The 13408-nt window shown below is 43.4% G+C and overlaps 1 protein-coding gene across 1 annotated transcript in view; it reads right to left on the bottom strand.

Moving 5' to 3' along the window:
* Positions 1–638: 638 nt before the first annotated feature.
* Positions 639–13408, bottom strand: part of mpzl2b (myelin protein zero-like 2b) — a 20207-nt gene continuing 7437 nt past the window's right edge. The window contains exons 2-6 of the mRNA XM_020523958.2: positions 13077–13243; positions 8927–9137; positions 7496–7673; positions 4028–4117; positions 639–3224 (exon numbers count right to left, since the gene is read on the bottom strand). Coding sequence (XP_020379547.2) covers positions 4045–4117; positions 7496–7673; positions 8927–9137; positions 13077–13243 — 629 coding nt within the window. The 3' untranslated portion in view covers positions 639–3224; positions 4028–4044. The remainder of the gene's footprint in view (positions 3225–4027; positions 4118–7495; positions 7674–8926; positions 9138–13076; positions 13244–13408) is intronic.

Here is a 13408-nt window from a genome sequence, read left to right as displayed (position 1 = left end):
CATCCTGACTTGGAAATATATTGTTGTTCTTTCACTGTCATTGGGTCAGAATCCTGGAATTCCCTCTCCAAGGGCATGGTGGTTCTACCTACAGTACACGGACTGCAGTGTTTCCAGAAGGCAGCTCACCCCCACCTTCTCAAGGGCAACTAGGGATTGGCAATAAATACTGGCCCAGCCAGAAACATCCACATCCCATGAATAAATAAAAACAAAATGATTGTTAATAGCCCATCTTGTTCACTAATTTCCTTTAAGGAAAGATACTATCCAGCCAACATGCAAGTCCAGACTCTCAGCATTGCAATTGATTCTTAAGTGCCCTCTGAAATGCAATTCTGGGGCAAATTGGGATGAGGCAACAAATGTTAGCCTTGCCAGTGGCACTTGTGTCCAATGGGGAAAGAAAGAATTCCAGGTCAACTCACTATTTCTCTCAATTTTGTCCCAATTACAATGGCCCAAGTCCTTCAGCCAATGACAGGGATCCCAGTGCTGGTAGGGCTGCATTGAGCCTGTGCCCTCCCTGATACCCCTTCCTCCAATTTATCCCCAGCTAAGGTTCAGTTCAAATCTTTACCATGGGACAGGCAATTCAAATGAAGCAAACTCCAAATAAAAAAAGGAAAACCTTGAACTTGTGTTAAAATGTAATTTATTCTTATAAATGCTTTTATTATAGGTGTGAAAATGTGGCTTTTATCTGATACATAGCAAAGTCATAGTGTTTGAACAAAAATAATACAAATCTCTTACACATATAAAATTCTCTGGATTATTTGAAAATAAAACAGTTCAATATTTACAGAAATTTCACTTTTCAATGCACTTCCTTTAACACTGATCTTTGATCCCCACCTCCCTCAGTGTTAACACGAAGAAGGAACTAAACTGAAACCTAAATTGCTTTTAAAAAAATATTCCTAAAACATGTTGCATATCCTATCTAACAAACAGTCATACCCTCATTACTGATGAATCTTTCTTGGAATCATGTTCTGAATATACAACTTAGCCATGAATGCCAAAAGAATGGTGAAAACAATTCACAAGTAAGGGTAAGTAGAGTATGAGAGAAAGCTAGTTATAAATTTTTAAAAAAACATTGTAAGAGCTTCTCTTGATATTTAAAATGGAAACAAGTTAACAAAATGAGTCTGGGAATTAATAATGGTGAACAAAGAGATGGCAGATGAATCAGCAAGTATTTGTCGTCAGTAACATCCCAAAAATAAATCACAAAATGGAACAGGGGAAGGAACTCTAGAAAATTGTCATTACAAGAGAAGTGATACTGAGCAAATCATTGAAGCTGTGTACTGCCAAGACCCCAGGTCCTGACAGACTTCATCCCTTGGGCATTGAAAAAATGGCTAAAGAGATAGTTGGTGCATTGATTTTAATTTTCCAAAACTCCCTAGATTCCATTAAATTGGAAAAGAGCAAATATAATTCCTTTGTTCAAGAGGGGAGAGAGACAGAAAGCAGGACACTACAGGCCAGTTAACTTAACATCTGTCATTGGGAAGATATTAGAAGCTATTATTTCAATATACTGTAACAAGGCATGTAGAAAAATTCAAGATAATCAGGCAAAGTAAACATGGTTCCAAGGAAGGGAAGTTATGTTAAGTAAGTCATTGGAGTTCTTGGAGGCAATAACATGTGCAATGTAACAGGGAATCAGTGGAGGTAACTATAGTTAGAATTCCAAATGACATTTGATAAGGTGCCACATTGAAGGTTATTGAAGAAAAAAATTGCTCACTGTGTAAGGGGTAACATTGGCATGGATAGAAGATTGGCTGGCTAACAGGAAGCAGAGATTGGGTATAAATGGGTTATCTTTTGGTTGGTGAGATGTGATGAATGGTGTGCTGCTAGGGTCAGTGCTGGGACCTCAACTATTTACAATTTCTATAAATGGACTGATGAAGGGATTCAATGGAGATAAATTTGCTGATGACACAAAGACAGGTAAGATAGAAAATGTGAAGAAGACATAAAGAGGCTACGAAGAGATATTGATAGATTAAGTGAGTGGGCAAGGATCTGGCAGGTGGACCATAACATGGAAAATGTGAGAGGCCTATTTTAGTGGGTAAAATAAAATAAAAATAAAGCATATGATCTAAACAGTGAGAGACTACACAGATCTGAGGTGCACAGGGATGTAGATGTCCTAGAGCATGAAGTATAATGGTTAGTATGCAGATACAGCAAGTAAGTAGTGAAGCTGATAGAACACTACAGTTTATTGCAAGGCAAATCGAATGCAAAGTTAGGGAGGCTATGGAAAGGCTCAGCAGCTCTGGCAGCATCTGTGAAGAAAAAAAAGAGTTATTGTTCCGGGTTCGGCTACCCGTCCTCAGAACTGTTCTGAGAAAGGGTCACTGGATCCGAAACATTAACTCCGATTTTTTCCTTCACAGATGCTGCCAGAGCTGCTAAACTTCCAGTGATTTCTATTCTTGTTCCTAATTTACAGCATCTGCAGTTCTTTTGGTTTTTATTAAGTGAAAGTTAGCTTTTGGTGCAGTTCACATTGTGACAAAGAATTTCCTAACCTGAAATTTATAAATAACTAATTCTCAGGATGTGTGTGTAGCTGGCTGGGTCTACAGAGGTTGGTGATGGGCTGCCTTCTTAAACACTGCTGTCCATGTGTCATTCCTCTGTCAGTCACTTGATGAAACTGACAGGCTTGTTGGCCATTTAAGAGGGGTGTTACAAATGAACCACATTGGTATGGTTCAGGAGACAAGTATCACCCAGACTTTTGGCAGGCTTCCTTCCCTAAAGGACATGAGTTGGCAAGTTGGGTTTTTCCAACTGGGTCATTCTTTCACAGTTACTGAGACCAGTTCTTTATTTCCAGATTTACTAAAACTGAACTAAATTCTTAAACTGATCTGATGGAATTTAACCATCGCATTCTCTGGATCAATAATCTGTTACTATAACAACTACACTCTCTGATTTTCTCCATAGATTTACTAATAAATATTGACAGGCCAAGGCTACATTCATCTGGAGCTGCTGTAGATTGGGGTTAGACTGTAGAATCTGTACCACATCATTAGCTTCATCGAAGAAGTAAAGAACAAAAAGGGCAAATGGAATCTGAAATGTTCTTTCTCTCTACAACAGGTAAAGAGACGTGTGGTTCCGTTTAGAATTTTGCTTCTTCTCTTGTTAAAATCAAACTTGGTTCAGAAATTGACCTGGAAAATAAAATAAATTTCAGATTTCACAACAAACAACCTACTGAATTGTACCTTTATTACAGCCTCCAGCACCGTCACAATCGTCCAGCAACCAACACTGCTCTCCTATAGCAGCAGATACATGGGAACACTACCCTCTGCAAGTTCCCCTCCAAGTCACTCACTATCCTGACTTGGAAATATACCACCATCCCTTCATTGTCACTGGGTCACGATCCCGAAACTCCCTTCCTAATAGCACTATGTGCACCTATATCCCAAACATTGCAGTGGTTCAAGAAAGGAGCTCACCACGACCTTCTCAAGGGCAATTAGCGACAGGCAATAAATGCTGACCCCACCAGTGGTGTCTATTTGATATGAATCAATATTCTTCCTGTCTGCACTCTGCAAGTAACCTTCAGGCCTGCACTTAGATTAGGCTTCTCACATCCCTCCCACTTCCTGCTGCTCCAAAGACTGAACTTTCTGCAAGTTGCCACCTTGCCCATGAAAGCCAAAACTCTGCTCCAGCCACAGAATCCATTCGCAGCAATTGGGCAGGAGCGGGAAGAGGCAACCAGGCCAAGTAGCAGTGCGGCGCTCCCTTGGCGCTGACACTCCGACAGCCCTGCGCTCCCTCGGCGCTGACCTTCCGACAGCGCCGCGCTCCCTTTGGGAGTATTAGCATGAATTTTATATTTGACTCTCTGGAATGGATCCTGAACCCAGAACCATTTCATCACCAAGTGTGCAATCACCAAGTCACATGGAGGTGAATGTTTGTCACGGCAATGTAGTTTTCACATTCAATCAGGTACCTTCCTGGTGCGGTTTGTCAGGAGACAGCTGCTGTCTCTAACCCTTCAGTCAGAAGCTCTGGCTCATGGTCTGATTTCTGCAGTTCCACCCTGTAAACAGAATGAGATGAAGGTGAGGGTTGGAAAACTGAGATCCTCAAGCCAATGTCTCTGCCACTGGACATGAAATGACTGTAGCACAGAATACAGAGTTCTGGGGCTCAGGCTGTGGTCTTTGGGGGGTGAGTGAGATCATGTTATTTTGAGGGTCCCCTCTTGAGACTTCCCTGAGAACTACTTATTGATTTTCATTCTCATTCTCATTCCCTCATTTATTTGGCGATGCAATTACGTAGCAACAGTAGAGTCATAGAGATATACTGCATGGAAATAAACCCCTTGGTCAAACTTGTCCATACCAACCAGATATCCTAAATTAATCTAGACCCATTTGCCAGCATTTGGCCTATTTCCCTCTAAACCTTTCCTATTTATATACCCATCCTTTTAAATGTTGCAGCTTCTATACTTCTGATGACAGATTGAAATTTGGATACAAACCAAAGCAAGGTGAGAAGGATTCATCAACATCCTCAAATATAAGCCGGCTATTAAACTTAAAGCCACAAATAGAAAAAAAAACTAATTTCTCAGACATAATATTCAAATTGGTCCAAAAGAACAGGCATAAATTAGTATTAAATGTCTAAAAAAAAAACACCAAACATTCACTTTGACACACAAAAAGCCAGCCCTGTTAAACAGACACACTGAGGACTGGTGAGATTACACTTTAATGTCTATTTCTGACATAGTCCCTGCACCAGCCTACCATTTGGGAAACTGCAACCTGATGACTAAAACATAAACTTTAAATTATCCAACTGACAATGTCAACTGCATACATTACAAGTTACTGCAGGTAGCAGCTTCTGAACCCCTGCAGTCTTAAGCTAATGATTCCACATTCATTTGCAAAGATTCAGTTCTTTGGTTTGCCTAAATGGCAGCTGACTGACTGTTCCATTGTCGAAACTGCTCTCTCCTACTTTGCAGCCTCACTCCCCAGCTCCTAACCCCAGCTTCCCAACACCCAACCTCAGCATCCCCCCAACACCTCCCATCCCCAGCTTCAAACATATTATCCCCTGACTGCACATTCCCCCCACACCCCTCACCTGACAACCTCCCACACCCCTCAGCCCTTGACCTCACCCCACGTCCCCACCACCCTGACTTCAACCCCACCATCCCCTGATCTTACCCCACCTCCCAACCTCAACCCCCTCCCACTCCCACACCCCTAGCTTCACTCACCCTGGCAAGTACCATTCACCTTTATAAAGTGAGCCTTTCTGCAGCAAATACAAGAGAGAACCTGCCTGTACTTGGAGGAGCTATCCCTCAGATTCTGACAGTTCCACATTTGGAGGAGATCTATTTTTGACTGGTTGGCCTGGTGATTAAGACCAGAAGGTGTATGAGCAAAAATAGACCATTCAACCCATCATTCGATAAGATCATGGCTAATCTGATAATCCTTAGCTCCACTTTCCTGCCTTTTCCCCCATAACCCTCAATTCATTTACTGATTAAAAATCTGTCTATCTCAGATCTGAATATACTTAATGACCCACTTCTACAGCCCTCTGTGGTAAAGAATTCCACACATTCACTCCCCTCCTCATCGGTCTTAAATTTCTGACCCCTTACTCGGACATTGTTCCCTCTGGTCCTAGACTCTCCCACAAAGGGAAACAGTTTCTCCACAACTACCCTATCAAGTCCCATAAGAGTCTTAGACTACAAGATATAGTAGCAGAATTAGGCAATTTGGCCCATCAAGTCTGATCCACCATTTGATCGTGGCTGATGTGTTTCTCAACCCCATTCTTCTGCCTTCTCCCTGTAACCCTTGATCCTCTTACTAATCAAAGCCCATCAATCTCTGTCTTAAATACACTCAATAATTTGGCCTCCACAGCCCTCAGTGGCAATGATTCCCACAGATTCCACTCTTTGGCTGAAGAAATTCCTCCTCATCCCAGTTCTAAAGGATCGTTCCTTCACTCCGAGGCTGTAACCACAGGTCTTGGTCTCTCCTACTGGTGGAAACATCTTGTTCAAGTCCACTCTATCCAGGTCTCTCAGTATTCTGTAAGTTTCAATCAGATCCCCCCATATCTTTCTAAACTCCAAGTGCAGACCTAGAGTCCTCAACCGGTCCTCATATGGCAAGCCCTTTATCCCTGGGATCATTCTTATAAACGTTCTCTTGACCCCACTTCCCACAGTCTAGTACATCCTTCCTTAGTTACGGGGACCAAAACTGCTCACAGTATACCAAATGAAGTCTGACCAGAGTGTTATACAGCCTCAGCAGTACAATCCTGACCTTGTATTCTAGCCCTCTTGAAATGAATGCCAACATTGTATTTGCCTTCCTAACTGCCAACTGAACCTGCATGTTAACCTTAAGAGAATCCTGAACTAGAACTCCCAAATCCCTTTGTGCTTCAGATTTCCAAAGCCTCTCTCCATTTAGAAAATGGTCTATGCCTTTATGCTTAAGGCTATTAGAAATAGGAGCAGAAATTATACTATTCAATCATGGCTGATAATTATCTCAACCCCATACTCCCGCTTTCTGCCTGTAACCCTTGATCACCTTGACAATCAAGAACCTATTTATCTCTGTCTTAAATATATTCAATGACCTGGCCTCCACAGCCTTCTGTGGCAATGAATTCTATAGATTCACCACTCTCTGGCTGAAGAAGTTTCTGTTCATTTCTGTTCCAAAGGGTCCTCCCTTTATGCTAAAGCTGTACCCTTGGGCCCTATTCTTCCTATCAAATTACATAACCTCATACTTTCCCACATTATATTCCATCTGTTACTTCTTTGCCCACTCTCCTAGCCTGTCCAAGTCCTTCTGCAGCCTCCCTGCCTCCTCAACACCACCTGTCCCACAACCAATCTTGCACGTTACAAACAGGTCACCTCTCATTCTTCTACATTCTGAAAAGGATAGGCCCAATCTCGTCAACCTCTCCTCATGAGACAGTACCTCAGTTCCTGCTACCAGCCAAGTGAACCTTCTCTGCGCTGCCTCCAACGCTAGTGTACCTTTCCTTAGGTCAGCGGCCCAAGTGGGAAGTGGGTGAAGGGGGAGGGTTGGGGGAGGTGGTGTGAAGAGGGGCCCCATGCTGTCTCTCCAAACTCCACTACCTTTGGGGAGTTCCCCGCCTGCAGCATTAAAAAGGTGAAAGTGTCTGCAGCTTGAGGAAGCTGGAAGGTCATTGCAGGAAGTCAGTTCCTTCCACCCCATCACCACCATCACCCCCCCAACCGATCCACAACCCCCCCAGCCCCAAAACCCCCACCACCACCCACAACCTCCCCTGCCCCAACCCCCCCAACACTCTCAACCTCCCCTGCCCCAAACCCCCCACCATCACCCCCGCCTCCCAACCCGTGGCTTCTTACCCATTCTGATGTTCATAATTGAGTTCCTTGTCCTCCTCATACTCCACCTCTTCCTGTTCCTGCTGCTCCCGGTTCTTACGAACAAATTGAACAGCAACCACAGCAATAACAATCAACACCACCAGGCCTGTGGCACATCCAATCACAATCCCCAGGATCGTCATCTCCGAGTATGTGACTATAAACACAGAACATGGAGAGAGATGTTAAACCCAGTGTCCAAGTGATATCTTATTCCCCAACAGCACAAAAAGATTCCAGTGTCCATCCTCAATCTCATTGTGGATAGACAGGTGTCAGAACAAGCCAGGGACAACATTGGAGACAGGGATTGTGAGGATATGATCAGACAAGGCTCTCCAACATTTACATAGGTCACTATCGCTCACTGCCCCACACATACACTACAGTGGGGACTATGTTATCAAAGACATTGAGGATCACGGCATATTGCAACTAACACTTGGGAAGAGATCCCATCACAGCCAAGGCGGCAGACAAGGGTACAGAGAATGGGGGCAAGCGGAGAGCGGATGGGGGTTCTTTGGCAGAGGGTTAGGTCTGCAGTGGGGATAGTAAGAGACAGGTCAGGACTCTGGGCTCAGACACATTCATTTTTCATTTCATTAATTCTCTGAGGAGGAAATGTATAAAATGGATCAGCTGTAAGAAAAGGTGCTGGTGCTCAACGTTGCTGGACTAGACAATCACTGGCTGAGATATTGATCTGAATCTCTCCTTTATAATTTATAGTCACTGTCACTGATTAACTCTGGCCAGTTGGCAGCACCCACACTCCCACCTGAAACCAAAGACCTAAGGACAATAATCTCAGCACAACAGAGGGAGCACCGCGCCGGAGGGTCAGCACCGAGGGAGCGCCGCACTGTCGGAGGGTCAGTACCGAGGGAGAGGGCACTGTCGGAGGGTCGGTGCCAAGGGAGCGCCGCACTGTCGGAGGGTCGGTGCCGAGGGAGCGCCGCACTGTCGGAGGGTCGGTGCCGAGGGAGCGCCGCACTGTCGGAAATTGTTGTCTTTTTGTTCAGATGTTAAGCCGAGGACTAAGCTGTCTTCTCAGGTGAACTTAAAATCTCCATGGTACTATTTTAAATATGAACAGCAGCTTCTTTCTGTTGTCCTCGGCCAATATTTAACATCAAGCAACATTAAACCAGGGTTAAAGTTAATTATCACATAAGTACTGGCAAGAATATTTTGCCAGTTGCAAGATGTCCCTCCTGCACAGTAACAGTGGTTACAACGTTAAAATACTCCACTGGATACAAAGCACTTTGGAAGTCCAGAAATGGTGAAAGGTACTATTTAAGTGCAAATTTTCATTTTGTAATTCTGATGTGAATCCCACAGCTGAGATATTGCTGAATAAAACCAGCACCAGGGGCCTCTCCCATCTCAACAACCTTAACAAACCTTTATGGACAACACTCAGTTTGATTTCTCCAGCAATCCCATGTACATCTGGGGGATTCTTCACACTGCACACAAAGGTTCCATTGTCTGTGAGTTGCAGGTTACTGATAGTAATTGATCCATCCTTTTTCCAAATGTTGCCAGACCAGGATACACGATCCTTAAAACGACCTCCAGAAGGTGGGAATGGCTCCTCATGATAATAAAAGACCTGTGTGAAAGGGAGAGGGTTTTACAGGATTCACAATTCATTGCAGCTTAGTGTATGGGAGCTGTCCCTGTCCTGGGAGTATTTGATAGGGGACAGTGAAAAAGCAGCTTTACTCTGTATGTAACCCCATGCTCTCCCTGTCCTGGAAATGTTTGATAGGGACAGTGTAGAGAGAGCTTTACGCCATATCTAACTCAGTGGTAGGAGGACCTAATTGCTCTACAGAAATGTCAGAGGAGATTTAGACGAATGTTGCCAGGATTGAAAACTGCAGCTTGTTGGAAAAATTGGATCGGTCAAGGTTATTTCTGAGGTCACCATTGTTGAGAAACTGAACTGGACCAGCCACATAAACACAGTGGCTACAACAGCAGGTCACAGGCTAGGAATACAGGGGTCAGTGTTAGAACGATAACTTTTCACTTTATACATTAACAATCTAGATGAAGGAACTATGGACATTCTGGCAAATTTTGCAGATGATACAAGGATAGGTGGAGGGACAGGTGGTATTGAGGAGGTGGGAGGCTACAGATGGACTTGGACAGGTTAGGAGATTGGGCAAAGAAGTGGTAGATGGAGTACAATGTGGGAAAGCATGAGGTCATGCACTTTGGTGAGGAGAATAAAAGCATGGACTATTTTCTAAATGGGGAGAAAATTCAGAAGTCTGAAGTGCAAAGAGACTTGGGAGTTCTAGTCCAGGATTCTCTCAAGGTAAACTTGCAGGTTGAGTCAGTAGTTAGGAAGGCAAATACAATGTTTGCATTTATTTCAAGAGGACTAGATATAAAAGCAGGGATGTACTCCTAAGGCTTTATAAGGCTCTAGTCAGACCACATTTAGAGTATTGTGAGCAATTTTGGGCCCCATACTTCAGGACAGATGTACTGGCCCTGGAGCGGGTTCAAAAGAGGTTCACGAGAATGATCCCAGGAATGAAAGGCTTAATACGAGGAATATTTAAGTACTCTGGGTCTGCTCGATGGAAATTGAAAGATGTGGGGGAATCTAATTGAAACTTACAGAATATTGAATGGTCTGGACAGAGTGGACGTTTGGAAGGTGTTCCCACTGGCAGGAGAGAGTAGGACCAGAGGGCACAGACTGAAAGTAAAGGGAAAGCCCTTTAGAACGAAGATAAGGAGAAACTACTTCAGCCAGAAAGTGATAAATCTATGGAATTCACTGCCTCAGAAGGCTGTGGAGGTCAGGTCATTGAGTATATTTAAGACAGAGATAGATAGGTTCTTGATTGTCAAGGGGATCAAAGGTTATGGGCAGAAAGCGGGAGAATGAGGTTGAGAAACTTATCAGCCGTGATTGAACGGCAGAGCAGACTCAATGGGCCGAATGGCCTAATTTCTGCTCCTATGTCTTATGGTCTTATGAAATACTGTGGCGAGTAACTCCCCAAAGCTTGTCCACAGTCCATCAGGCACAAGTCACAAATGTGATGGAATATTCCCTACTTACCTGGATGGGTGCAGCTCTGACAACACTCAAGAAGCTTGACACCATCCAGGACATAGCAGCCTGCTTGATTGACACCATATTCACAAATATCCACTCCCTCCACACCACACTCAGTAGCAGCAGTGTGTACCATTTACAAGATGCACTGCAGAAATTCACCAAGGCTCCTTCAACAGCACCTTTCAAAACAAAGACTACTTCCATCTAGAAGGACAAGGGCAGCAGATACATGGGAACACCACCCCCTGCAAGTTCCCCTCCGAGTCACTCACCATCCTGACTTGGAAATTTATCACCATTCCTTCATTGTGACTGGGTCAAACTCCTGGAATTCCTTCCCTGAGGGCACTGTGGGTCAACCCACAGCACATGGATTACAGCGGTTCAAGAAGGCAGCTCAAGGACAACTAGGGATGAGCAATAAATACTGACCAAATTATACCCACATTTCAGGACAGCAGTAAAAAAGTCAACTTTCCATCCTAAAATGCTCCTAACGTCCGCACATTGGGATTTTTTTGTTACTCAAATAAATTAGCGCTCCTCTGGTCACTATTCTTGTGGTGCTGCTTCGTTTCTCCCTACTGATTCTATCAAATTCTTCATTTATGTGAATGTCTCCATTCAATCTCCTCGTAACCTTCCCAGCTCAAATTATCTCCACATTCATGCAAAGTCCTTATTGCTGGAGCTCAGTAAATGTCACAGACTAATGTGCTGCCTATTGCTGGCGACACAGTTCTTCAGGCACTGGCTGTTTCTGTTTCTGGTTTGGACCTTATTACTCAGCATGTTACAGGGCAGTACCAGGAACTGGGTTAGCCATACCAGCCTAAAGCTGTGGTGTCTGTCCTGCTTTATATTCAGCTCAGACAGGCCCTGGTTGCCCCTGCAGCATGTGTGGTCACAGGCAGAATTCGGTGACTTTTGATTGAGAGTGACTGAGATTGGCCACGGACTGTGGAAATGTGAGGCCCACACATGTAAATAAAAACAGCTTACTGTTCTGCCTTTCAGCTTGACAGACCAGTACAGGGATGAATGGAATGCAATCACTTTTCACAGCTGCAGATGTTGAAATTTACTCGAGAAGGAGTTGACTCATTGCTCGGTGGAAGTTCCAGTTGAACATTTCACCAGCAATGAGCCAACAATATTGACCCTTTCACATGATCCAGGCTGAGGACATTCTGACATTTAGGATACCATCATGAAAACTGTTTCATATCTGCATCACCAACATTTTGGAAGTTGGATTTCAAAATAGGGACAAGTAGGTGTCAGTTACTTCTATGAGGGATTTTCCATTTAAATAAAAGTTTAGAATGTCCTCTAGGATCAGTGATTTAAATCCAGTATTTATTATAGGGCAGGCAACTGTGGACCCCTAGGGTATGAATGGAAAAATGTTTATGCTTTTGGCTTTATAAATTTAATGGTAGAGTACTTTAATGGTAGGATTGAACTGAGAAGGAATTTCTTCACCCAGAGTGTTGTTAATCTATGGAATTCCTTGCCCAGTGATGTAGTTGATGCTACTTCAGTAAATGTTTTTAAAAAAAGGTAGATTTTTTTTGAACAATAAAGGAATTAAGGGATACGGTGAGAACGCGGGTAAGTGGATCTGAGTCCACGAAAGGATCAGCCATGATCTTATTGAATGGCGGAGCAGGCTCGAAGGGCCAGACGGCCTACTCCTGCTCCTAGTTCTAATGTTCTTATGTAATGCTTTGTTTTCAGCTCAGAAGAATCTGAGAAGAGCAAGTTTAATTCAGTTCAGAAGCAAGTTTAGTTTTTCTGAGAGAACAAGTCACCTTTGGCTTGCAAAACTTCCAAACTGGGCAAATTTGGTCAGAAATGTGTAGATTATTAGAACTGAGAAAGTTCCGGCTCTCAGGTTTATTGTAAAGGTCACATCGGCAGATTTAGAAAGGACTCATCGAACTGTCTCGACAGTCTACAGGAAAGAAACTGTAAGGAGTTAGACAGGTGGAACCTTAAAGAGTTGAGATAGAGATGTAATTTTCCTGAAATTGAATCTTTGTAAAGATTAGTGTCAGGAAACATGTTGTAACTTGGTTCTGTTGTGTGTAAACTGTTATATATATTTAGACTACTTTGTTTTCTTATTTCTGCCAATCTGCAAAAAACGTCTGCTCTGCTGTTCAAGAAAACTGCAACCTCCAATGAAAATGTTTCAGTGACCACTTTAATTAACGAAATAAAAAAGAAAATATGATCGATCAGACCAGGTTTCACTTGGAGATCTGATTTAGCTGGTATTACCGTCGGCTGGGATCATAACAGCAAGAAATGAGTCAGCAATGAGTGAGATTCCAGTTTAGGGGCTGCTTGTGGTTTAAGGGACCTTATTGGCTTTGTTAAGCCTGTGTTAAGGCTGGGTGAATGCAGGTGACTTGTACCTGATATGAGAAGCGTATGAGATCCCCACAAGATACTTACAGACTCCTCATTGCTGCTTTCAGGGTGTCGAAAGTGCCAGGTGACAGTGGTTCGCTTGCTGACAGGAGAACTGGACTGAAATGTGCATTTCAGACGTTTCTCGGTACCATTCCGAGCTTCAATGTTCCCACTGGTGTAAATATCAACAGCAGCAACATCACTGATACCTGCACAGAAACCGCAACATTTATTCCTTATTATCTCATTGATGGGTGTTCAGCAGGAGAAATTCATTGCCTCTAATTAATCAATTCAAACAGTGATATACTGAATAAACACCGACCATGTACGGTTACACAGTGAGTGACCCTTACCCTGCTGAATAAACACCG

This window comes from Rhincodon typus, chromosome 32 (genome assembly GCF_021869965.1).
Source record: "Rhincodon typus isolate 14 chromosome 32, sRhiTyp1.1, whole genome shotgun sequence".
NCBI classification, from domain to species: Eukaryota; Metazoa; Chordata; class Chondrichthyes; order Orectolobiformes; family Rhincodontidae; genus Rhincodon; species Rhincodon typus.
Note: the sequence above shows the minus strand (reverse complement) of the source record. Positions and strands in the feature narration are given on the sequence as shown.